We start from the raw sequence: 27,878 nt of genomic DNA on the forward strand, positions 1-27,878 counted from the left end.
TGTGGGGTTTTTTTTTCCTGTTGTAAAGTTGGACATTTTAAAATGGGAGTCTATGGAAAAGCCTCAGTGGGCCTTAGATAAACAGCATTGGCTTCATTTTTCAGAAGAATAGGTTTCCCCTTGGACTCATCCTGTAGTATCCAAGGATATAAACTATGTACCTTTAGAAATACCAAACTACCTGAGAAAAAGACATATTTCTATCACTTCTATCACATCAACAATGGATAGAAGAGGAGAAGACAACACAGACACACACTGAACCCATGCTGTTCAGCTTTGTGAGAGATTTAGATGAAGACAAGATTTAGTCAAATTCACACATCTTTATAAGACAGGACAAAATGGAAAAAGAGATCGTCTGATTGTTTGAAGACATTTTCTTAAGAGAGTCACATTAATACAAAGATCTATCATGGAATACCAGTATTTTATATACTGTAGATGTTATACCACATTTTAATATTCTGTAACATGTGTACATGGTAATATGCCAACTTTGCTTCAAAAAGTGTTCAGTTAGTTCATCCAAGGAAAAAAAAAAAGACTTTTTAAAGAATATTCAACTCACCATGAAAGGATTACAATACCCTGCAAACGCTCACGGTCTGTGTCATAATGTCTTTAAGCGTTTATCTTTACCACAAGAGAATACACAAAAACTCAATGCTTTGGGTAACTCAATGGACTGGATCTCGCCTTTCATACAAAATACTCGAAATAACCAAATGCTCATTAATGATTTACACAGTCCCAAGGGAAACAGAGACAACATTGTGATACTGTGAGAATTCATGTCAAGATAATAAGGAAGAGATGTGAAGAGCTCCTTTGTAAACCACTCTATATCCAGATACAACATGAAATAAAATAGTTGCCTGAGGTTTATCATTCAGTGTGTGAGAATGCTTCAGGATCCACTCTGAAAGAAATAACTCATTTTGTCAACTGAGCACTTAATTATGAGATTTTTCAAAAGTAATATCTATTTGGTTGTAGGTTTTGAGTCGAATTGGATTTTAGAACAAAACTCTTCATATTTCTCTTTAAGTTAATACTGTAATTATTTTTAAAAACTGCAATGATACCACACAATTAGCTGACCCACTTCAGTGGTTATTATTTTTTGTGTACAGCCCAAAAATTAAGACAAGTATCCGCCTGCTGCAGCCACGTCTCTGTAATTGTAACAGGAGTGTTTTTCTAATCAGCCAACATCATTCTTGTGCAGCTGATGGAAGAGAAATCATGATAATAGTAATATAAATGCAATGTGTTTCTTTTAACAGCGTGTATAGTGATAGGATCCTGAGGACATCAACCTATAATACTTTAAAATAAGAGGTCTACATTGGGGAAAATATCCTATTTTGCTTTCTTGCTGAGCGTTAGATGATAAGATCAATGCAGCTCTCATATCGGCATTGACAATGTATAGCTAGCACCAACAGCTTGTGAGTTTCGCCTGGCTCAAACGCTGGAAATAGGGAATAGCTGTTTGCAACAAAATTAGCTTCCCAACATCTGAAAATGCACTTCAGTGTGGGGAGAAAGAAAGTTGGCCAGTAACCTCAGTTTAACACAATCAAGACATAAGAAACCAAAGCTAGCTAACCCTCCATGTCCAGTGTAGCTTACCCAATTAGCTTATTCCACCGAACTGTATTTTTGAGAAATGTGTCACATTTTTTGACACATTATATGTTAAAACCTTTTGAGCTTAAATTTTAAAATTTGTTACAATGTAAGGAACATTGCTACAGTCTACAGAAATTTACTAGCAAAGCAGCATGGCTATTACTTACATTTTCAAGTTTGTAAAGTCTTCAAAAGTACTGATGTTTATCAATCAAAACTCTAGCTATGGCTTTAACTGACTCTTTAAAAAAATCTGTTTTTGCAGCTATAACATGAATGTTGAACATACTTAATATGTTAATATGTAAATAAGCTAAACAACTAAATTTATCGTTAAAAGCATAAAAAATAGGTCTAATCACTGGATTCACAAAGTGTCGACCGTAAAGACACTGGAGGCCACAAGTGTTTTCTAAATGGCAATTTTAGGAGAATTGAGTTTGTGAAAAACAGCTTCCAGGGTGTTTATATGTGGACAAAGTACTTAATCCTACTCTATAAACTTATCCGATAAAGTGCTGTTATATAGGCTAACTCAAATAATAATCCTTCTGGTTTTAATCTAAGGGATTGGTTACAAACTCAAGTTGATTTTTCTATTAAAGTTTTTCTTTTGAATTTGTTAAGGATTTTTTTAAAACTTGGGTTTGCTATTATTCTTCATTTCTGACCTCTTTCTAATCCTGGATGCTTCTTATATCTTATTAGTTGAAAGAACTTAATTTTGAAAATGAAGCTGTTTATGGAGAATAACGTTCAACAAATATCAAAAGTTATCCATGAAAATGGAAATGAAATGTTGAATGTTCTACTTGTGTAATGACCAGAGATGTGATCATGCATAAGATTTTAACATTTTAATCTGAGTGTGAGTGGTCTGACGTTTGGGGTTCACCGTTTTAATTGTTTCTTATTGGCTACTCACTCTAGCAGTTTTTTCCTTTTCGTAAATCAGTAGCAGTTTTGGGTATATTCGGCTTAAATTGGGACATAAAAATGACTTGGCAGGTTTTCCATTACAATTTCATGATTGAATAAAAAAAAATCTGAAATAGGCCTAACAATAAAATTCAGAGCAGAACAGAAACTGAATTAATAATATTCGATTTAAAAGAAAAAGCTTTTTATATAATTATTTTTCAGTTAAAACATTACTTATAATTCACAAAGCTACATATAAGCTCTATCAGGATAAATATACGTGTTAGTTAAAATGTCAATGTGCTTTTCAACAAGTTTAAAAAAAAAAAAAGCTTAACTAGCTGATGCTTTTTTTACTAAGCTGAGCTGACTATGTGCTGAAACCTGTAGCCACATATTAAAAAATAAGATATAAAAGCTGCATTTGTTATAACTCTCAGCAAGAAAGCAATCATATTGGTCAAAATGTCAAATAGTTCCTTTAACACATACAATAGGCTGTTTAATTCAAGACAACAACCCTGCGACTCACAAATGATGAATACACTCAAAGCTACAAAAACGCTGTTTTTTTTAAGCAGTTTTACATCAAAAAGCTTGAATATGACAAAGCGTGTGTATGTGTATTTGAGGGCTGAGGCGTGAGATATTACTAACCAACTTATAATTCTTGCCATAAAAAGCAAATGAAAAGGAACGTGAATCCGAGGTTTCATCACCTCTTTGGAAAGTGTCATGTTGAACCATGGCTCTGAGTCATCCCACGTTCGCCAAAGTCTCTTTGATTCGGTGTCAGTGGGCTTTTCGCATTGTATTCACTGGCATTCACCTTCACCACATTAGACAACCAGCACTGACACGAGTAATTCCCAAGGAAATCTCCTCTGGATTAGGATGAAAACAAATACCATAGCTTTATACTTTAGCCACCCAGATCACAGTCAGAAAAGGAATCAAAGTAACATCGGAAAAAATAAGTTAACATAATTCTGACACATAGAATTTTACAATATGTACATTATCTTTAAATTAAAATAGATTTGTCAGTTGTCTGATTGGGTAGGTCCTCTACAGAGCGCTGCTATTTTCCAACCATCCAGTGTTATTCCAAAGAGCTCCCTTTATGAGCTCAGAGCCAGCCAATCAGAGTGCAAGTAAGGCTTCCAACGTCAAGTCCCTGCCAATAGTTTGTCGGTGGCGTCTTCAGACAGGGCCAAGCCCTTAGCAACACACATGGGAGACCCTTCAACACCTTGACAAAAAGAAATAAATATAAAATATATGTAATATTTCTATATATATTCATAAAACCAAACCTAGGATAGATTTGAACTCTGATGTCTTCTCTCCATAATATAATCAAATTGCGGCCCCTTCCTACTGCCAGTCCACTTTCCTTTCGGTCTCCATTTTTGTGTATTTTTGCAGTTTTTCAAGGAAAAACCAAAAAAAAAAAGTCTTCTTCAAACCTGTACATCTTATACACAAGTAAACAAAATGTAAAAGTGCGTGTTTTTTTGAATACGTTTTATCCACTATATCCAAAAGTGTTGCAGGCACTTAAGTCCTTCCCAAACAATGCAGGTGTTTTTTCGACAGTGAAGCAGGTTGGTTTGGTTATTCCTGGATCCATGTGGGTCGTTCTGTCTGTATGTCTCTGTCGATCTTTGCGTCTGGCGAGGCCACTCACGGGCCGCTGCTAGCCCAGGATGTCCAGGTAGACCGGCGTGGCTTTTCCCATGGCGAACAGGACCTTCTGAATGTCCTTAATGTTCAGTCGCTGCTGTGGTTCCCGCTGCCAGCAGCCTAGCATGATGTCATAAACCTCCTTAGGACAAATCCGTGGCCTCTCCAGAACCCGACCCTGGGTTATGCACTCAATGACCTGCAGAGGAGACAGGGCAGTGGAGTGAAACAGGAGATTCTCACTCACTGATTGCTTTGGTTTGTTCATAATGAGAAAGCGGTGACACTGAGCAGAAATGTCCTTTGAGGTTTGAACTAATGAAACTGAGATGAAAGAAATAAACAGAACACATTCAATCCTAAATTTGGGCAATAATAAAAGGGAAACAAGACTTTTTTTTCTGTCCCACAGCACAAACTAACAATACTGACTATTTGGTGGGGCTGGGATGTTTTAGATGTTGTTAAAAGGCTGATTGATCTTTTCTCTATTGTGCTTGCGCACTAATTAGCCAGATGACTCACTGCTGTCGTGATAATTTGGCTTCATTTTCCAGGGCACTGTACTTTAAAAGAATGGATAGCAATCTATTTGTGTGAAACAATTGGGGGAGGGGGGGGGTCATGTTATGGAAAAACTGTGATTTCTTAACATTATTTACACTTCACACTTGTGTACTAATCAAAACTATCTCAAACATCTTTTTTTAAGTTTTCACTTTTCAAGGCGTAGAAATTAACAACACAGCTGAAGAGGGAAAACAGAAACTTTCCCCATAAGGCATATTATGGTGTCATGCAATTTCACGCTCTTGCAAGTCTGCAGCATAACAACAGTGTCAGAACAAAGCATTTGATAATCTACTGATATCTAAAGCCTAATTTTCTGGAAGGAACGTCTGACAAACTTGATCTGTGTTTAAATAAATGTGACTTTACTTTACTCAAGACAGCAGTACACGTTATTAGAACAAAACAGGAGGGACACACTTGATCTATTGTTCTACCGTTTGTTTACTTTCTGTTATATTCCGTCTGTCATGTCTCATCCCCAGATGATAGGAGTCTCTAAAATGCGGATGGGCTACCTTTAAGACTGACTGGAGCCTTTATGCATAATTCCACAATCGCAAGCGCTACAATCAAGCAGTAGCTTTGGAAAATCCACCCAGTGCTTCTCTAACTGTGGTGCATAGCGCCACTGCAGGGGGTGGGGGAATGTCATGTTTTTGGGGTCCTTAATTTGTTTGTTGGTACAGTTTTTTTTCTTTGCGTTCCTGGTTTTCTCTTTTCTCTCAGTTATGTTTAGTTTTATGGCGCACTGTAAACGTGTTTAATCCCCAAAACCAGTTCTACTTCTAACAGTAATGTGATTGGTGTGTGCACGGCTGCAGTCAAGTGAACTGTGCTCTGGTCCAACTGAAGACATGAGCCTTGCTCAGTTAGACCCAAGCACGGTACACAAGTAGTGTGTTCGAATGCTTCCTCAGTGACAGTGACTGGCCCTGTAAAAATCACTGTGTTATGTAAATAGCAAATCTGTAACGCATGTGAGAGGCCAGTGTGTCACCGCTTCCAATTAAGCTACAAAATGCATAAAATCATGAAGCTCATTGTGCTCTCTGAAGCGAAGTTGAGATGTTGAAACAAAGTGAAGTGTACTTGGGTCTGCATGTAAAGAGCAGTTTGAGCACAGGACAGCGAGGCTGTGGGAAGATGGGACAAACACACTTGGTGTTGGTACGAGGCAACCATGCTTAGTGTGAGTACACCCTCAGTCTGTTTTGTCTCTCTGTTGTTTTACTTCCTCTTTTATTTAGTTTTCTCATGTTTAGTCTCTTGGTTTTAATTTCTGATTTTGTTCCTTTCCCTCCTTTTCCCTCCGTCTATCTTATCCTTTTTATTAGCATTTGGATTTTATTTTTCCCCCCTGTTTTTTGTTGTTAATGATAAAGAAAAATGAGGATCGTTTTATTGATCCAAACTATTTTAAAACCACAACCACTTAAACTTTGGAACAGTCCTCCTCAGCGTATTAGGTCGCCTAAATCTGCTGAAAAAAAGGATTTTGCCCACTAATTTGGGCCACAGTTTACATAAATGCATGCAAGTATATACTGTGATGACACTGAGACCATATGTTTAACTATGTGTCTGCATGTGTCGGCTTTTATTTCAAATAAAGCACTTTGTAAAAGTGTGCTTTAAAAGCGCTATGCACATAAAGTTATTATTATTAAATTTGCACAGAGACTAAGCTCGTGTTTGATGTTATTAAACATCATGGGGGCTACATTCATTTAATGGAATAACAATTGTAATCCATCAGGTTCCTCTGCGTCGTAATGATAGAGCTGTGATATCGATAAATCTGTTAACTTACACAGTCAGCATTTTTCTCAGCTTCCCTCTCTGGCTTCAAATAAGCGAGACTTTATTAATATATCAGGTCTTCTCCAGTCTTACTGACCACACACATTCACAATCTGCTGCTTTGGCTGTAGCAGCTGTGTTGTTTTCAGCCTGTATTAAGTGTTTAAACTCTTCCCATAGTATAGTTTTATCTTTGTTTGTCAAGTCAGCTGCTCTGTTGTACGTAGACCTGTCAGTGTTTCTGGTTGGTTATTTGCACCCTTTCATGTGACTTATTATGCTGACGCCTACTTTTGTGTGACCACTTATTGTTACAGTTCAGGTGAGTGAAGCTAGATAATATAGATAATATGTATTCTGCAGGGCTTTGGTGATTTACAACCTTTATTTTTCCTTGACTTAGTACTTGGACTCAATTAGAGCCTAGAGTAGTCTCACTTCCCATCTGAGATTCAGATTGTAGCACGCGTCCTTCGTACATACATCATATACTTGCAAATATGATAACATGTACTAATAGACAAGTGAAAGTGAAAACAAGGGTGTGATTAGTCACCCTAGTTCTATGATCACAGTTGGGGTCCTCTGATCGCAGTACAAAGCATAACTCCAACCCCCTCACATGATAAGCAACTTGAGAGGACAGATAAGCAGCAGCGTGAGGGCAGATGTAATAAGGCTGGACTGGGATCAGCTGCTGCTAATAGGCCAAGGCAAGAGGGGCTGCATGAAACAGAGCAGGTTGGCTATAATATCCTTGACCATCAATTTAGCACGCAGTGTAGTTTTCACCTTTTGCTTTCTGCATAGCAGATTAAATGAGAATTATGGTTTATTTTCCAATAATGTATCTACTGTGGGTCACGATAACTTTACACTAGGCACACGTGCCAAGGGTTAACTGATGGCACAGCCATAGCTGGACTGGCCATCGGGCATACCGGGCATTTGCTTGGTGGCCCGATTATTTATTTATTTATTTATTTTTTGTAACGGTATAAACAATGAAAGGTGTTGGATTGGCCAGATGTTGGCCGGTGTGTAAAAATAACTCAGTTGTTTGGTGGTGGCATCGCGGAGCTTCCACAGATTCAGTAAAATGAACAAGTGATGGAGGCCAGCACGTGGATGAGGGAGATCGGAGGCAGGACGAGGAGAGACCCGAGGCGGCCGCCGGTCCGAGCGTCAGGTGAACTGAACTTCAGGTAAGAAGTTATGACCTGCAGTCTATCTGGGTCAGATATAAACCAAGTTTAGGTGGAGTTTATTTTCGTGTGTCTCTGTATTAACAGACGTGCCATATTGGCTTAGTTTATTTTTCTTATCATTCTTGTGAGGAGACCATAAATAGCATTTGTATTTTCTGTTGTACAGTCCATTTGCTGTTATGGAGTTCTTGTTATGGATAAAAAGTGTCTTTTTTTGGTTCAAAATAGCTGATAACTATTCGCTGATAGCTGCCAACATCTGCAAACAAATATAATTCTATAAAGTGGTTCTATATAGTGTGTAACTGTTAATATAGAGCGTTATTAAATTTATTGCTAATGCAAACATATGGCACACTGACCTCTGAGGAAATTTTACATGGCACTCGCCATCAGAAAGGTTGCCTACCTTGGGGAGTGTGATCGTGTGTACAGCGTCTCTTTATGTCTGTCTCCACGTTGGTTGAGTGTGGAGTAAGTGCATATGAGAGCATGAGGGTGGGAATGGATGTTTGTATCTGTGTGTGCCTGTATTTCTGTGTCTATATGTCAGGTTGGGTGTCAGGCGCCACCTCTCTGGGGACATCTCAGGCCCTCCAAGGTTTGGAGGCCTATCTCCCCCTACCACCACTTCCCCTGCCAGTGGCGGACCCCCTCAGACATCGGTGCGTTGGTGGTTCTTTGTGTCCGGGGATGGGCGTCCAGGTACACACCGGCTCACTCCTTGGCGGCCGCTTATCGGGGCCTGGAGCCTGGGGCTCGCTCGGGCCACTTCGGAGGTGGGGTGCCCCCGGCCTCTCGGCCTGGGGCTCGGTCACTCAGGCACGGCTGGCTGCCGGCGGAGCTCACGGGCGCGTCACTGCAACTCCCCCTGGCTTCTGCTCCACGGCTGCTGAGTGAGCCCTCATCTGGGACTCTCCTCAGCTCTTTCTGGGACAGTGGCGCGGCTGCCCCTCTGTTGGTCTTCCTTGGTCTCTTGTGTTCTGGGGCCTCTGGATGTCTGGAGTTTTGATCTCCTCCATACCTGCTTCATGCCCTGGAGGACGGGGCTGTGGCCCCCCCACACCCTCTAGCAGATTATTACATGAAGGAACCTTTTAAAAAACAAAAAACAAGCGCGTCCATGCTCACAGGTGTACACACGGGTGATCACACCCACAAACTACACCCTTTTTGGCTCCTACCTCAAAGCACACTGTGTTCTGTTGATCTTATGTGCTGCACAATAATGTTTAACATTTAGTATTTACTGTCATATTCCCATATATCATTGTGATGTTGTTTATTCTATTACTCTTGTTCTGTTCTGCTTGTTTTCTTTTTTCTTTCTCAGCAGGTGATCCAGGTGATTGATATATGCTTTTTTTTTCTGCCCGTTCTGTTGGTTTTTGTTTTTTGCCCTTCTCCCCCGTCCCTCTTCTCAGCTGTTTCTCTTTCCCTCTTTCTTTCTCCCCTTCTTTCCCCCAGTCAAGTCTGTCCCGTATTCAGTAAGTGAAAATAAAATAAACAATAAAAGGTGAATCAAATGGACCATTACGGCAAGGCTGGGATGGTCAGTTTGGTAAAGTAAATCCGTTGGGCATCTTTCTTTGCCTTTAGACAACAATTCTGATGGCAAAAGAGCCAAACGGGACAGGCAAAAAAAAAAAGAAGAAAAAAAAAAAGAAAGGTTGCCTACCCCTGCTTTACACTCACAACTTCCATGATAGAGATTTTGGAGAAGTGAGAAACAATGTGTGAACACCTTGTTCTGGAGTGGTTTGTATTAGTTTTCTGCTTCCTTCCAACTTCTTTCTTTGAAAAATTTTATATTCATTATTTTAACTGGAGAGATCATACCAAACATGGTACCCAGAACATTAAATATTTCTTACAGCTTTTACTTAAATTCAAGCACCAACATTTATTTAATGGTCCATGTGTCACGGTCCTGGGTCGATGACCCAGTGTTTTGTGTATTATTGTTGTTATTCTATGATTTCTCCTTTGAATATGACTTCTTGTATTCTGAGTTCTTTTTTTGTATTCTAGTTTTAAGGTTTTGTTCTGTGCTCAGTCTGTTTCCTGTTTTACTTTGAAGGTCAGCGTATTCCATTTTGCTTCCTCCCAATCTCGTCTTTGTAATTAGTTTCAGCCGTGTTTCCCAGGTGTTTGCTCTCTGCCCTGTTCCCCACCTGTATTTAGTGTCTGCATGTGTTCCCGTTCATTGTCGCATCGTCTCTAGTACTAGCCTGTGTGTTCTGTTTTCATGCCCCATTTCTAGCTCTCCCAGTTTAGGTTTTGTTTTGTGTTTGCCAGCAATAAAGCTGTGGTTTTTGAGTCTGAGTTCTGCCTCTGTGAGTCTGCATATCAGGTCTTTTTCCTGCCTGCCTGCACACAGACCATGACACCATGGGGTAACCTGCTATTCCATTTTGCTATCACATATAAAACTAAAACAGGGGTCTTGGTTAACGGGCACTAAGCAGAATAAATGTTTGAGACATGTCTGCCACAGAAAATGCATCACACTCTCTGCTAAAGAATGTATTTCTCTGTATAGAGTACATATATTACTCTTTGCTGTATTTAGAGATACCAAAAAACCAACCAATCAAACAAAAAAAAGCAGATAAGCTGGTCGGTGTAGCTCCGTAGAGGATGATAGTGGAGCCAGTGGAGCCCAGAAGTGTGATGCCTGTTTGAAACATGTTCCTACAGTACCCACTGTCACTGAGTCACTAATGCTCATTTATAATTATTGCAGTAATTTTTCAACGACTTAAACAATGACAACAACTGAATAATAGGCATGTGAATAAGTGAATAACAAGTACAAGAATTTCATCTGTACTATCTGTACGTACAAAATTACATTTGGAAAACAATTTACCTTCTTTGGCTGTGATATAATAAAGCACTCATCTCATCACAGTTTAATCAGCCGAGTGTTTCATTTAGCATGCCTAAAAACTTCTTCTGCGCAAGATGCAGAAAAATATGAAAATATCACATTTGTATAAAGCCCAAAAGCACATTGACACTTCTATTGATATTTCCATTCTATTGTAATGCCTGGGCTTACCCTACAAGCGTAATCCTAATTGAATTTTATTGATTTAAAGCAAAGACTTCAATGAAAAAACAGACCGCTCACGGGCGTTATGTAATGTGGGCATGGGCATCAATTTATCACCTCACCAAAGAGTGAAGAAACAACACGAGGCAGTAGATTAAGATCCAGAATAGCAGTGGTCATTTAAATCTGCTATTAGCAAGCTCGGGATTTCAGCCTTTCCCCCTCGCTGACGACATAAGGGGAAAGATTTTGATGTGCTTTGCAATAAGCTGCCCTACTTGATGTTTGGAAATGGAAAAGTAGACTTTCACATTTACCACTAGATGACCTGGAGCTATAATTTCCAGTGTGTGCATGAGATTCTGCAATTCAGCCTTTGATAATATGTGTGTGTGCTATATCTTGTGAAGGTTTATCTATCGTGCTTCAGGCGCTTTTTACCTCGTTGTTACCCAGCTGAAACCAAGGCTGCTTCCCATAGGTAAAGATCTCCCACAGAATGACTCCAAAGCTCCAGACATCGCTTTCCGTGGAGAACTTCCTGTACATGATGCTCTCTGGGGGCATCCAGCGAATAGGTAGCATGGTGTGTCCTCCAACCTGAGAGGAGAGTAGAGGAGCGGGGAGAGGAGATCTTTATTGCAAACAGAAATGTTGCAGCTAAGACAGAGATAAGAAGACTCAGTCATCAACACAACTCCCTGGTGTCTGGGGATTAACTGTCCATACATGTAACTGATACTCTGGGCTTAACATTTCATGAATGCCAGCTGCACTGCTGAATGTTGACACTGATGCAATATAGAAAAATGCTGACAGTTCTGTATGCATTGAAGCAACAGAAATACTTTAGGTTATCGTATAAAATGGCCCCTTTGTTCTTAAGTAAAACAGCAATCCTTTCTCTGCAGAGGTACAGGCATTAAGCAGAGGATCAAAGTCTCACAGCATGGAGCTGAATGTGGAATTTAATCAGTTTTTAAATAAATCAACCAAGGGGATAAGAGAGCTGCTGAATACACACTTATGCGCCATCATGGTAAAGACGTTCATGTGGCTTCTAAGGAATGTGATTAAATTCAACATAGCGGCATGCAAACATGCGTTTCTAAGATCTGCACACGGCAGGGACAGTTGAAGAATAGCACATATCAGCTTGAAGCAGTTTGGTGTCTGTAAACCAGCAGCACATGAAATGAAGTCTCCCCGTGCTGTAACTCCTTTCAGGGTGGATATTAATCGATTAGACAATCACCCATTAATCATCAGCTTCCATTAGCAGGCATTGTTTTAAGATCTATTTCCCATTCGTGTCAGTGACTGTGTTTTAATCATGGCCGTGTCGGGTTGAATAAGACCGATGTGGGAATGAGCTGCAAAGTATTGCAAGTTTCAGCTCAGAATATGAGTGCAGTATCACTTACGGTGATTACAGTGAACGCTTTAAGTGTATTAGAAACAGATTTTTGTTTTAAACATGCAGGTGGTCTGACCTTTGCAGGAGAAATTTTTAGTGCTATTTTCTGATTGCCAGAAAAGTTTACTGGCAATCAGAAAATAGCTTAAAGCGCTTAAATAGCTGTCATAACCACATACATGTCAACACATGATTAAAGTTCAATACTCAGGCCATGTGCTGATTTCATGAGACAACAAATGTGGTGAAAGCTGCACAAATATATTTGGATGATGAGTACATGTTTTTCTTTACTTTTTACTGAGATAAAGGTTACTCTCAACATTTCCAAACAAAGGTTTAAGATAGTAGGATTATGATTACTAATTAACTCCCAAGAGTAAACATCTAATAGCCTTTAATAGACACTTAGTGTGTTTGTTGCCATATAGAACTAAGCAGACAGCAGTCTACATAGTTCTAGTTTATGTCCTAATACTACTTAATCACCATTCATTTGTAACATTCTAATACAAATGACTACTTACAATACTAATTCTAAGCATTCTGTTGCCCTATCACTTCCTGCTGTCATTTATTTGTATTATCTGGTTCAGTTTTTGGCCTTTGCTGTTTTTATCTTGACAGTTCCGTTGAGATAAAATACGATGGATTCTAAGCCTCTTTGAGGTTTTTATCTCTAAGTCAGTGAAAGCACTCCTGCAGCATATCAGACACACATCTATCATCTGTCCATCATCAAAACCACCCATCCATCCATGCATTCACTGATCTATCCATCCATCCATCCATCCATCCATCCAGCAAGCAAGCAGGCCAGCAAGTAGGCCAGCAAGCTAGCCAGTCAACTACTCTTTTGGGCTCATTTTCTGTGCTTAGGACAAAATAAAATCCACAGTCAGACGTGCCATAGGCTCTGAAATCATCATTAGGAAAACCTCTTAGCTTGTAGCTGCATTCACCCTCATATGGTTCCTCCTATCTGTACCTCTGGGTTACAACACAATCAGATTCATTTAATCATAATAAGCTCTTTTCCCAACTCCATTTACCAGCTCCAACATCTGTGTGCCTTCAGCTGTGAGTGCTGCGTGGCATTTTAAGTATCGAGAAAAAAACACTCAGCTCAAGTCTTACTAATTACCTCCTAGTTCCGTAGCGCGCTCATTGCACATTTCCTTTGAAAGTCAAACACAATCTCCGTGTGTCAGCTTGACGTAGCAGATGAATCTTGGTGGATGTTTTCAAAGAGACATAAGATTTGTCAGTTTGCCAAAAGTCTACTCCTTCCTGGGCATTTATTCAGAGCGTCCTTTAGTTTGTACACTTCATCAAATTGAGTTGCCGAGTTAGAGGCCTCTGTTTGTTTTCCTCTATATGTCCTTCATCTGCAACCTTCTCGAATATCTATTAAATGCACCAAGTTTATGTGTTAGCTCTTTCACTACTGACTATTAGCTACTTTCAAATTAGTCTTTTGTAAAACTACACAAGACAGTCTTGGAAACTATACGACACAGTCTCAGAAAATATACCCAAAAGTATCAATGACAACACTGGCTGCCCTTACAGGCATATAGTGCAGATCAAGCAGCAACCTCCAGGGTTGAAAAATGAAGCTCGCCTCAAAAAATGGACCAGGAATGTGGTGTTGGTCCCTTTTAATAGAATTACCTGTCTTGCTGTGAAGTGCAGCGCATCCAAGAAGCTTTTGCTTCAGTTTTGGTAAGTATAATCATATCTTTGCTTGGGCTGGATGGCAATCACACCTCATTAACTGGGCTTGCTAGCATTGCTAGCTAGTTCACATGTTTCAGGTTTCTGTGTTGAGCTGGGCTCTCTGCTTCAGGCTGTGTGTGCAGTCAATCAAAAAAGTACGTTTCATGTGCCCTATGACTCTTCCACTATGAGTGCCACCACCTCCCATCAGAGCTGTTATCAGCTAACAGTGATTAAATCGTGAAAAAAAATCTATAAACAGAAACATACAACAGTTAAAAAAAATATAACCAGGAACACAAACCTGGCTAAGAGGTTGGAATAATTTGAGATAATATGATGCAGAAAACCGTTAATCCTTGGATTTAGCACACGGTAAAAAAAAAAAATCAACATTTTAATTCTAATTAATAATTTTAATGCTGGATGCATTCTTGGTACTGCATCTAATATGAGGCCTGCACTGTAGAACTAGGTAACTTTAAACTGTATAAATGTAAATATTAGATATTACCATCCATAGTCTAATAAAGGAGAGATGTAAATCACTTTAGAGAATTAACAGCTTAATTCTATGTTTAGACTGAATTAGATACATAAAGAAAACATTTATACATTTGCACCATTCACCACTTGCCCACTTACAAAGAAATGAACAGTCTCTAATTTTTACATAAAAGCTATCAATTTATAACATTTTGTATTTTTATATATGTTACCGTCCATTACTATTTATAATTATTTGTAAGACTGTTTAATGCATTTATAAAAATAATCTATAAACCCAGACAGAATGAGAGTGGACTCGTTTGAGACGCATCTCTTTGCAGTAGAGGGACAACTGGTTGTATTCTGGTTATATTCGTACATAACAACAAGGTTACTGAGCATTTATGTGAGCTTTATGTAATTTTGAAGCTAAATTGCAACTGACAGCAACTGCGTCATTATTTGTGGAATTGAATTTATGAATTTCAGTTTTAAGTGCTCTATTTCTGCTGATTTGTCACAGTTAATGACCGTATTATCACAAACCGATTTTGTATAATTGCAAACTTGACTCCATTCAATCACAACCTAACAGCAGACTGACTGGTCTCGTGTTATCTCGGCCTTCACGCACCAAAGTCACTTTGAAGATGGCAGCTGACTGTGAGTGGTCACAGACAGAAAGAACCATTTCAAAGGCAACAAGATATCATGCTTACCGCACAATCTTCAAGTGTGACTGTAGCACTACTCAAATGGTAGCTTTTAGAACATATTAACTAAGCTTTTCAAAAAAGCCACAGGTCGCTCATGTATATTTCATGCTCTAAATGAGTCATCCTGTATTAACAAGCCAACATTAGCATTTTCCCTAAGTTCAGCTATACCAGGCAGATAGTAGGTTGAAAATAGTTATGACTCAGAAATGACTTGTTGGGTTCAAGCTGTTTAATTTTAGTGATAAAAAGGTGTCAAGTTCCATTTTTAAAAGTTGTTAGATATTTTAATTGGCTAAATTTGAACCTGTAAGTGAGACTAACATTTAAAAGAGAAACACAACCTTTTTTGAAAAGGTTAATTTTGATGACTGAAAGTCACACATACAATTTTGTACACACAAGTGAACCAAAATGTTCAGTGGAAAAAAAAACAACTCATGAAGGTGCCTAGTAGAACTACCTGGTGAATGGTTTGTAAGCCTTGTTATGAGATATACAATGGTAACCTATCATCATACAAGAAAGAAGAACCCCAAGGTGTTTTTGTGTCCTCGTTTATTGAACTCCTGATTGTAGCTCCTTGTCTCAGGTGTCTTGACTAAGTCGATATCTGGTGTGCAGAGTGTTTACCTGAAAGTGTTATCCCAAAGTTGTATGCTTTTCTCGGACTGAATACAAATCAATATTTGTACACAGGGCCTGCAGGTCAACAAGACCAATAGAGACACTATTCTTTACCAACACCTATATGCTGACTGAGAATCAGAATCACACTCCATTAACCTCCAGCATGTCAAACTGGAGGACACTGGAGGACGTTTCTTCTTTACTGAACACACTTTCATTATTCTTCAAATCCATTCACTTCCATATGGATGGGAGATGCTTAATATATGTGTTGTATCCTGTAAGATTTACTCATCAAAATGGCCACTGTCACATTTTCTCACAAAAATGTAATAATAATAATTAAGTATGAATCATTTCAACATAATGGCTGAAATATATAAAAACAGTCTCCAAAAGCAGTTTGGAAACATAGATCGCTAAACGTATACTTCACAGATAATGTGGATTTTGAATTTCTATTTGTTATGACAGACATTTGCATTTCTGTCAAGTGTAGCGATGTTAAGTCTTTCTACTATTCAGAGCTTTATGCTTTAAAAACTTTTGCCTCTTTTTATCAGGAGGATTTGCAGAGTTTTACCTCCATTCTCCTGCTTTACATTGACACATGTTTATACCTCAGAGCAGCCCAGTACAACCACAGTCTTTCACTGAACCCGCCAGGGGTTAAGTGCTGTGCTCGACCGTGTCTCACTGTCGAGTTGTAAAGTACAAAGAATCAATGTATCATTCTCCTGAATCCTATAGAACCCCGGTTGTGCTTCTCTATAAGTTGCTCAAGGGCATCTGAGGTGTTACACAGATGCATCCTTTACCTCTTAATTTCTTGAGGCTTGCTCCGCCATCTCCCTGCCTAAACAATTATGATCCGTCACCACCTTGGAAGATAATCAAAGCTGCTGTTTTTCCTTCCTTCAGTGGTAGGACAGATAAAACAGTAATTAAGATAAACATAAATTCATGAAGCGTTCCAAATAAGGTGCCCTTTCTCCACATCCTGAATTAACACACTTATTGACAATGCCACTGGCAGTAGTTCTCTCTTCCACACACCCTTAAACTCATTCTTTAGGGTTTCACTTCAAGCTAAGGGCCAAATGAACACAGACTTAGACTCTACCTGGTCTCATTACACATGGCACAGTTTAACATTGTACACAACATTAAGCCAATATTGATGCAGAGACCAGTCGCCCCTATTATGCAAAACCTCTGGGTCGAGGTAAGCTAGGTGGGCCGAGTGTGAGGTGAAGAAGTTGGCGAGGGGCTGTATACCAATCTGTCCCTCTGTGGAGCTTTATAAAGATTAAACAAAATTAATTAAGTTCCCGTTAGTCTAAATGACTTATCTGAGGTCCTCCCTGCCCACTGCATGCAAGGCCCAGCCTCATCAGATGCATACTAATGATTTAACCGGAGCCGCCGTGGCGAGGGGCATTAAAAGTGGCTGACTCGCTGCTTCCCAAATGATTGCATGCCATCACCTTGGGTTTTTGTGACAAGGCCATGGTAATTAGCTTGGAACATGGGGGAAAAGGAAAAAAAAAAAGCTGAACACATAATAAAAATAAAATAATTGCCCCTGTAATTATCCTCATCTTTCTCACTCAATGTCACATCAAGAAGCTGGCAATGCTCTGCGGGGAGTGAGGAATGAGTCTGGGGCTTTTTTTGTTGCTGTGTAAACTGGATTAGTGCTCTGCCTGTCCCACCGTAGCAGGGGAGTGATTGGATTAACGGCGTGGAGAGCACAGCAGCATGGCAGGGGGATAGATTACTGGCCCAGTCGGGCTCTTCGATGGGCGCACCGTGGCCTGTAGGGAGCCCTAGGAGGCCCCAGACATCTTAAAGGGCCCCGATAACCATCTTGAGACACTCTCTCTCCCTGCTTTAACCGTGTTGCTATCTCTGCTCTCCCAGCTCAAACAGCAACGAACACAAGTTCACTTTTAGAGGCTATGATGTCCATTAGGTTTCTACCTGCTGCGCTGCTGCCAAGTGGAGATAAAGTGGTATCTACTCTGGCCACTGCACGCCAGTGGGTGGTGAAACTTTCTGAAGGTATTTATTTCTTTAAACAGGCGCGTGCGCGCGCACACACACACACACACACACACACACACACACACTTCACTATAGCTATCATGCAATTGTACTTTATTTTCTGTATCTAGCTCGCCAGGCTGATACTGCAATGAGGAGAAAGGTAGGGCCTCATTGTTGTTGCTGACTTTGAACTGCATCTTGAATATGAATTATTTAGATACAGCTGGGTTTGGAAATGTCTGGACACTTCAATAGAACAAATACAGTGGGTTAAATGTAAAGTGCAAACCAGTGATCAGTGTCAAGATTATACGATTTACAATATAATTGTATAATAAAAGAAGCAGTATTGATGATAAAGTGATGGTACAAAACAATATGAGAGCCTGACATGTTTGTGGCTCTGCACATCCTGATTCATCCTAACAGGACAAGGACCCCTTTGACATTAGTCCACAGGGTCACTGCCAAAGTCCCTCTACAGTTGCTGATTGTACTCCATGCAAACATCTCTTAGATTGAAAAATGGCTCATACAGTATTTTTAAAAAATAGCTTGGAACTTGTTTGGACTGAAAAAAGAAACAAATATTTGTTTTTTTTTTAATGATTTCCAATCTTTGTGTCAGGTTACGCTAACCAGATGCTGGCTTTATCTTTAAATATCCCATAGAGGTATAAGAGTGCCATCAATCTCTCCATTTACGTCGCAACAAGAAAGCAAAAACATTTTCTAAATTTATTACTCCATACGGCAGTCATCATATAAGACAGCTGTGTTCTAGGCAAAGAGACAAGAACAAAACAAAAGAAACCTAAGGGGAATGGTAGAACAGACTTTTTTCATCCCTCCATGCAGAAATAATAAATATGGCCTGTGTACTCATTAGCACCAAGCTGCACACAATTTTGCGGAGCTTGTGCTTGATAAATAATGCAGCAGAGGAGCGTTTCTTTGATCCTTGAAAAATAAGAGAAACCTGGTGACCATTTTTCTTCAAAGAAAGGCAGTGCAGGTAAGCACGGGCTTTCTGGCAGAGACACTAAGAACAAGTCCTTGAAAATGAGTCATTAGATTGTAACAGTGTTCGATATCCCATAGTCCATATCCATGAGTCAGTGTCTCTAAAATCATTTCAATTTTCCTAAGAAATACTAAGTGTAAGATATGGATTTTTGTTCTCCTTATTTACCCAAGCAAGGTTTACCGGACACATATTTTTGATCCTTGTTAATTATCAGCTTTACATTTAGACAGTTTTGCGCTGTTTAAGTACGTTGACTTCACGGATTCTTTTTGATGGTAGCGATCGGGCGGAGACTTTTATTTCCAAAATCAGACGTCTTTCTTTGCACTTCACAATAAAATACAGATGCATCCGGAGACCTAGCTAACTAGCCTACTTCCGCTACGTCTAGCGAGGTCTGGCTCACAACCGGAAGTCAACAAAATCTTATGGGTTCGGTGTCCCGCCCATTGTACCACCCCCTTCAACTGTCCTGCCTCCAGTCTTCCCCACCTCAGCACTCTAGATAAAATCACTTAAGTTTAAGTTTCCTAATCTTCCACACTTACAATGAAAATATAAAATCATGAGTACATAATCACATTTCACACAAGCACCACTTCCCACAGCGCTCACAGAAATGAGAAACAACGCAAACTTTGCTAAATGAAAACACTGAAGGTAAAAATCCTGGATAATTTTAATAAGAACTGTTGAAAAAGTAAAAAGAAAGTAAGCCTTTACGTATTATCATCTGAGAAGAACCTCTATGTCCGTGTTAATAAAATGAGTCCAACCCTCTATTTAAACTAGAAGAATTGGTGCACAGCATTACAGTCTGACTGCAGCTTTCAAGTAACCAGACTGAAAACTTTTCACTGAACTTTTCACTTTTCCATGCCTTGGGAGCAGAATATGACACTAATTGCAAAATTGCTGTTAATTACTCTTACAAATCAGAAGCTGCCTTGGACTCCTGATTAGACAGAACATTCAACATAACACTCTTAGACAACCTGCATGAGCCCCTTCATCTATCCTGCAGATGCTTCTGAAACTTCCGAAAACAACAACAGAAAAACAAAAACAGCAATGACTTGCTTTTCATTCTTGCAGCTTTAATGCCTAGCCACCTTTAGAGCATTCACTGTCATTTTGCCCACCTAACCATGTATAATTCAGTGCCTCACTCTCCGAGCCCAGGAAAAACATTTCCTGATATATCGCGAGGTACTGGTATAAAACAACTTCAGAGCAGGCTCGGGTGCTGCCGTCGGCCTGCACTAGCTCATGCAGTTGTCTCCTTTGAAACAACACAAAGGTATGTGCCTACAGTGTGAGGATGTGACAGATGGAAGTGATTTAGGACAATATTTGTCTTTTTCTTGAAGTTGCTCCCTCCTGCTGCAAAGTGTCTTTTGGGCAACGAACATGGATACGACTAGTCAGCTATGGCAGTATTGTACTCTTGGCAGGACGCTGCTATTTATAATCACTCAACACAGGGAAAGTGTCCAATACTGTTAGGAGCGCCTTATCTCCGGGCTCTGTCAATATTCCTATGTGTAGGTGGGCACTGATGCTATCCCATCGCACCAAACAGCAGCTTCACTGCAATTCAGGCCACACACATCCAAATGCACACAAATACACGATAAATTCAAACTAAGACTGGTTCCCTTTTTCTTCTTCTACAAACCATTTCTCTGGTTTCTGTCTAACCCAACATAGTGATTTAAAAAAATATTTCCATTCCTCACTGCAGAGACTGTGTGTGTGTGTGTGCTGATTCAGTAAATTATTCAATAAATTATTCAACCATCTAAAATTTCTCCAATAAATTCACCACAGAGTTTGAAGCTAACGTTCAACTGGAAAAGTTACTCAGACTGACTCCCACCCGGCTGTTCCTGCAAGGCCTTTTTTTTCACTGTCCCACTGTGTGTGTGTGTGTGCGTTTACCCCTAGCCCCTTTGTTAGCCTAAGCAGAGCATAACTACACAAGAACAACCATCTGCTTGTTTTCATCTGTCAATGGGGAGCATACCATGTTTGGAGACTGAGCTCATCACCCCCACCTGAGACCTCTGCTGGTGGTAGTCAGGGTGATAAGGTGTGCTTGGAGACTCACCTTATCACCCTCATGTCCAACCTGCTCTGCACGGACACCCCATACAACCAGCAGAACATATCAAGGAAATGGTCCCCCATGATCCCAGCTTCCCACTCCCTTAAATATATTATACTGCATGTTTCACTCACACAAACAAAATCTTAAATGCTTACAAAACATGTCAAACATCCCCTGGTTGCCCAATTTGGCTTTATATCTGTTAAATCTTCTTGAAATTACTTTCTTTTGAGACCAAGCCAATAACTCACAGTACTGATATATTAAGCTTATAATTGTTAAAACAGCAACAGACAACTGAACCATTTAATCTTCCAGCTGATTGGTATCTGCTGCTAAATCGGTTGTGACTGAGAAAATAAAATGGGTTCTTAACTAAAATGAAGAAACAGTCTGTTTTAAACTTTACTTGTCCACAAAGAACCACTACAGCTACCAAGAGCTATTATCCAACCATGAGCTCCATGAAGGGGCTCACAGTTAAAGGGAAGAGAATTTTCTCCAATGTGTCATTTAGCTGTTTATCATTCTAAATTCTAATATTCAATCATAATATAAAGTCAGCACTAGAAAATAACCTAGCACAATACCTTGTAATTTGTCCAAGGGCTTGGGCACAGCTGACCACAAAGGTGGATGGACTCTACAGTCTCTGGGCCATGCTGCAAATTTGTTTTCAATTTAATTATTATTGAGACAGCATAATTTTTCTGGATCTTAATCACCCTTCTTTCCTGCATTCAATGGATTATTTCCATGATGGGATTACTACACGTGTAACCTACATATGTACAAATGATCTAGGATATTGTACAGTCCCATTTTACTCCACTTAGTCTGTGTTAAATGCAAATGACCCTCTACTTTCTCTAAGATCTGAGATGCTCAAGTAAAACTGCTCAGATGACTAAGGAGCTTGGAAAGAAAAGCGTCTGGACTTCTTTAAGTTGCTTGAAGACGTTTCACCTCTCATCCGAGAAGCTTCTTCAGTTCTGACAGTTAGACTACGATGACCCGGACAGACATATTGCTCAGATGACGCTGAAATGGTCAAACTTGTACTAAGGTTTTAGGTGTTATTACCTGAACTGTATCAAACATTGAAAATCTTGTTTGCAAAGCTCTTGGTTTTTTTTCTCTTTTTCTTGTGACCTCTAGGTCAAAATCTTTTTTTTTTTTTTTCTATCTCCAGCTCACAAATGCTGATTATATACAAGCTAACTATTTTACATTTGTTAGATTAAGGTTTTTTTTTTAGTTTTTTTTTTTTTTTAAATGAGTGCACCATATCTAGTACAGGAGATCAGATTTGCGTCTCTGCAAACCACACTTATTTAACAAATATGCCACTACTTTCTACTGGAAGCATCTCAAACTGATTCGGGCTGTAGTGGAGAGATTTCATTTTAAAAGTTTGTCAGTGTAGCTGCTCTTAAATGTTGTGTTCAATCAGTTGTAGATTGTAATAGTTTCATTTGTCTGTTTATGTTTATGACAGTGTTTGTTGTTCTGTTGCTGAGTATTAGGGCCAAAGTAAGAAAAAATATATCTTATTGATCATTTTGAGAATGATTCAAAATGTGGAGATTACATTTGTTGTTTCAAGACAAACTGGCACAGCTGCTGTACCCTGAAGTACCCTAAATCACACTTCAGAATTGGTTTAAGTAACAAGGAAGGAAATGATTTCTCTTTTAGCACATAAACACAGTGTGGTTATCAGTATAAGGATGTTGAAAAGATGGTGCAGAAACATGCATCTGGTCAGATGGAAAAACACACAAACTCAGAAGAGTAGATTCATAGAACATGAAATGGCTGGTAATGGACAAATGCAAGGTTATCGATGGTTACACCCTCGTCCAATAAAGAGGATGGATGTTGTTTCACGAGACAGCTGATCAATTTATTTCACTAACTCATCCAAACAAGGCATTTTGGAGAAGGTGTAGCAGGATATAGAGTACTTGAAACAACAATGAAATCTCCACATTTCGACTTTTTTCTCAAAATAGATTTTGGACTTTAATCTCGAAATTTCGACACTATTCTCAAAATGATCAACAATATATATTTTTTTCCATAACAAAGGTAACAACACTACCACTTTTTAAATCTACTACTATTTTCAGTCTTCCACTTTATAAATTATTGATGGTAAGCTCATTGATAGCATTGAATAATATATTTCAGAAGTGTGGCTGACAAATGAACATGTCATCAAACTATATCACTGAATATTAGAGAAGTCTTTAATATTCTAAAGATTAAGTAGCTTCATGTGCACAAAAACATCAAATATGCTTAAAATGACTGAGTTTGAAGTCACACTTGAAATGAAAACATATATGTTTGTGTTTTAAATTTTACAGTGGTCTTCTCAACACTTTTCCTCAGCTTAACTTTATGAAACCCTTTTGCCCAATGAGAGCCCAGCCATTGAAAAGTACACACAGAATCTGGCAATAATTACTTCATAAGAAGAACAAATAAGCTTAATCGCTCTTATGTCCGTTACACAGATTGTGGATGGACATGGACCCATGCACCAACTGCTAAAAGCATCTCCCCTCAAATTTCCTCAGACATTATTTCATGCGTGCAGAGCTGCTTACCCAGCAGGCAAGTACTTCATAACTGCTGGCGTTGCCCCAAGCAATGTCCGAACTGTCCCAGCTGTCACGCTGGGAAAACAGAATCAGGCGCACCTAAAGTCATTTCACAGGCCCAGGCTTTTTAAAGCAGCCAGATCTGTAGCAGCCATCACTCCACATATTTGTTCAGCAAAAATGCTAAATTCTTCAGCAAAGTAGTTGCCGCCTGGCATTCATCGTCGCTAATCGTGTTAAACAGTAGAGAAGACATGAATTGGACGCTATATAAACAAGCCTTTAAGCATTAGGCTAGAGGCTCAGCAGGCTCATCTCATCTCATACCATGCTGCTAAACAGCTCCATCCTTGCCTGCATGTATAGCTGGCTGCGCAGTCCTGGGGCTGTATTATGGATGGGAGAGCTGATAACTCTCCTCAGAAAAGAAAAATTAAATAAAATGACGCAGCAGAGTAACACCCTTCACCCATTAGAAATATGTTTCTTACTAAGAGCTACAAAGGCTTTATTACAAGATAACATAGAGAAGAGGCCAAGTGAATATGGCAGAATTGTCTGAGGTGTGGAAAAAGTTTAAATCGTTTCGGCCTCACTCACGCTTGCAAACAGCTCTTTCTTTTAATCAAAAATAACAAGCGAACCAAACAATACCGGCTGACGCTTACCCTGTAGTAGTCACTGCTGTAGATGTCCCTGGACATGCCGAAGTCTCCAATCTTCACCAGCAGGCCGTTGCCCACCAGGCAGTTGCGGGTAGCCAGATCTCTGTGCACAAAGTGCTGGGAGGCCAGGTAAACCATGCCTGAGGCAATCTGGGTGGCAATGTGCAGCATCTGGGAAAGGCCCAGCTCTCCGTTGGACTGCAGTGGCTGGCCATCTACCAGGATCATGGCATCTGGGCCGTGGGCTCTGTATTACAAAGAATAGTGGATGATGATTTGATGTACTTGTATTTATATTGGTGGATTCTGGATAATGTTGACTTGAGCTCTGTGGTATTATTTTACAGTTAGACTTGAATTATCATGTTGTGTCCAGTCAAATTTGAAGGATGCAATTAAGACCAAAAACTCATCGGGAAGGTGTTTACTGAGCATAGATTAAGGCAGCTGAAGGGTTCTTTTCTCACAGACTTGTATACAACCAGACTTCTTTTTGCTCCAGAGGAGTCACCCCCTGCTGGCCATTTGAAAGAATGCAGGTTTAAAGCACAACAGTCTAATGCCCAAGCCATTCTCCAGCCTTGTCTTATGAAACCAACTTATTATTCATTAGAAAGTGAACTCTGTTATTTCTTCTCTCCTACTGTAAGTTTCATAGCTACACTTTAATTACTGGCTATAGGACCCTTTAGAGAACATTCTACATGTTGAACGAGCCTGCCTCTTTAAGAAGTAATCCAAAGCTCCTTATACTACTAATAAACCCTTATCCTGGCAATATATGTGCCTCTTTGTACCTATTGAGGATAATTACCATAATAAAGCGAGCCTGTTAGAAATATTAACAAATGAACTATACTCTGCAAGCACTGCTTTACTGGCAGCGATAAACTGTTATGTGTCTGTTGTTTTTAATTCTGTGGTCGTAAGCTGTGAGCTTAGAGATTTTTTTCTTTGGCAAAAGTTTCATGTAAGCCAACTTGTCAGGAATTTTAACCAAGTCTCTGGATTTTCATCACAGGACTGTACATTTACCAGAACAGGTTGACTGCAGGTTTCTGGGTGACGATGAAGAACTCATTTCCTGTGAAGACTTCCTGCTGTTCTCATCACCTTCTCGTCACTTTGATTACAGACCAGGTGTCATGCAGGGAGGACTACCGCTCTCTCACTCTCTCGGCCTGTTTTTCCATCCCCAAGTCAGAATTTTATTGCAGCTCAATTTTCCTCTTGTTTTTAGTGTGTCTGTTATAATTTCACTCTGCTGTTGGCGGATTAGTAGTACTTTTTCTTTCGCCTTTCTGCTTCTTATTATACTTCACAGACATACAGTAATAGGTGAATAAGAGCAGGGTGCCCTGCTGCTTATCTGAAGGTTGAATTTGGACCTGCACGTTAGATCTTGTATTCACTCCTATTGATTCCCTGCACATCTCATCTCTTAAATGTGACCAACAGGACCAACAGACCAAGAATCAGCTGCGTCTTGCACCTTGCATGAAAGAATTTCATCATTCGCGACATTGCCTTTCATTTCAGGAATGATTTCCCAACAGAAAGTCTTCACGCACTCTTGAATGCACACAGACATTCACACTCACACTCCATCGTAACATGTCATCTTTTCAACTATTGCTGAAATTTCAAAAACAAGATCGACCACACACACACACACACGTGCACGTGCATACACACTGCTGCTGCTGTGTACACTCTTGAAATAGCAGACTTCTTTCCCAGATTCCTTCTTTGCACACTGACATCAACTCCAGTGAAGCTTCCCATTACCAAAGAGCTTGCTGTACCGGCATCGTGTCACTTTTGTTGAAGCTTATCAGAGGTCACTTCCCTTGGTACAGTCTGACATTATGGAACAAAAGCACTAAAGCACTCGTGTTTGCTAACGCACAAAGCTGTGAAGCAAGCCGGATATTTGCGGCAGCTATTTCACAAAAGAATTTCAGGTTTTTAGTCTTACTTTCATTTACTGTACGTATTGTGAATGAGCCGGTGCGTAGTTCCAACATACTCGCACATATTTGCATTGTTAAGTTAACCTCCTAATTTCAAGAAATGTTCAATTTTCAATAATAAAAACTTTACCTGAGGAATTTGTTGAGGTCTCCATGTTTCATGTATTCGAACACCATAATGAGAGGGTCTCCATCTACGCACACGCCATAAAACTTAACAATGTGGTCATGCTGCAGGTTGGTCAGCAGCTCGGCCTCTCTCTGGAAGTCCTTCCTGGCTGACAGGTTGGGATCTTTAAGAGTCTGAAAGGAGAAATAAAAAAGTCAGATTTACATATTTTGAAAACTACACTGGTTTGTTATCCAGGATCTAAAAAAAATCATGAAGTCTTCATTTACGTGCCATTGGGGAATCAATCATCCTTTGCATCCTGTTGATACTTACTATTTACTTTACCAGTGAACGGTTTCATGGTTCTGAAAAAGATCTGCTAAATCTGCTAAATTTGAGTGATCAATCAATAGAAAATTGCTGCTTTTCCTGGTATCAGGCACTGACAGATACATTTTTATTAACACTTTAAAATGATCTACAGTATGGTGCATTAATTGCTACATGTTTAGCTCTGCCAGCAAAATAAGGCAACCACTTCAACAACAACATCAGAGAAAGCTCGCTTCAGCTTTTAGAGGATACAACTTTTTCTTGCCCTGATTGATTCAGGTCGGCTTCTGTCTTCCAAATGAGAATCATCCACTTAGTATGCTAGACTATCTGACAGTTTTAGTTAGTCCTTGATTCACCCTCACATGCCACCATGACCTTGACAACCCAGGTTTTGAGAGAAATTGCCTGCGTGGATTACCATGAAATCTGAGGACATAAGAACCTTCAAGGTTCCCAATAAAATAAATAAATAAATAAATAAATAATAATTATGCTAATCAGCAAGGGTTAGCGAGATAAACTCAACTAGAGAACAAGCCAAATGTTATTTTCTAAACATCAGCATGTTTTTTTTTTCATTTCCTTTTTCTTATGCAGCAGAAATGAAAAGCTGGAGGCTGTTAAGTTTCAATTTACCAAACGAACAAGGGCACAATGAGATGATGTGTGTAAAATACTACTAGCCCGACCTGATATAGGTGTAAAATACATGTTGAAAATATGATATTTAATCCAAGTGGTCACATGCTTCATGTATGCCAGGAGTTATTATTTGTTTCCACTGAACTTTTACTGATGCACAAATATTTTTGTTCCTAAATAGAGATGGATGGAAGTTCACTTTTTGTCACTGTTAATTTGTCACTACAGTAATTTAAGAATTTATTTGCTCACTTTAAGCGCCGTACTTTTAGGAAATCAGCACTGAGATGCCATACAGGGAGTGCAGAATTATTAGGCAAATGAGTATTTTGTCCACATCATCCTCTTCATGCATGTTGTCTTACTCCAAGCTGTATAGGCTCGAAAGCCTACTACCAATTAAGCATATTAGGTGATGTGCATCTCTGTAATGAGAAGGGGTGTGGTCTAATGACATCAACACCCTATATCAGGTGTGCATAATTATTAGGCAACGTTCC

At 39.4% G+C, this 27,878-nt stretch overlaps 1 protein-coding gene across 3 annotated transcripts in view; it reads right to left on the reverse strand.

The window, feature by feature from the left end:
• Positions 1-306: 306 nt before the first annotated feature.
• The window catches only part of ntrk3b (neurotrophic tyrosine kinase, receptor, type 3b), a 217,019-nt gene continuing 189,447 nt past the window's right edge, over positions 307-27,878 (reverse strand). For all 3 annotated transcript variants that reach the window (XM_026174796.2, XM_026174786.2, XM_026174770.2), the window contains 4 exons: positions 26,419-26,591; positions 24,319-24,562; positions 11,326-11,484; positions 307-4,444 (listed from right to left, as the gene is read on the reverse strand). In XM_026174796.2, the coding sequence (XP_026030581.1) occupies positions 4,259-4,444; positions 11,326-11,484; positions 24,319-24,562; positions 26,419-26,591 (762 nt within the window). In that variant the 3' untranslated portion in view covers positions 307-4,258. The remainder of the gene's footprint in view (positions 4,445-11,325; positions 11,485-24,318; positions 24,563-26,418; positions 26,592-27,878) is intronic.

The sequence above is a fragment of the Astatotilapia calliptera genome, chromosome 1 (genome assembly GCF_964374335.1).
Source record: "Astatotilapia calliptera chromosome 1, fAstCal68.1, whole genome shotgun sequence".
Taxonomy (NCBI): Eukaryota; Metazoa; Chordata; class Actinopteri; order Cichliformes; family Cichlidae; genus Astatotilapia; species Astatotilapia calliptera.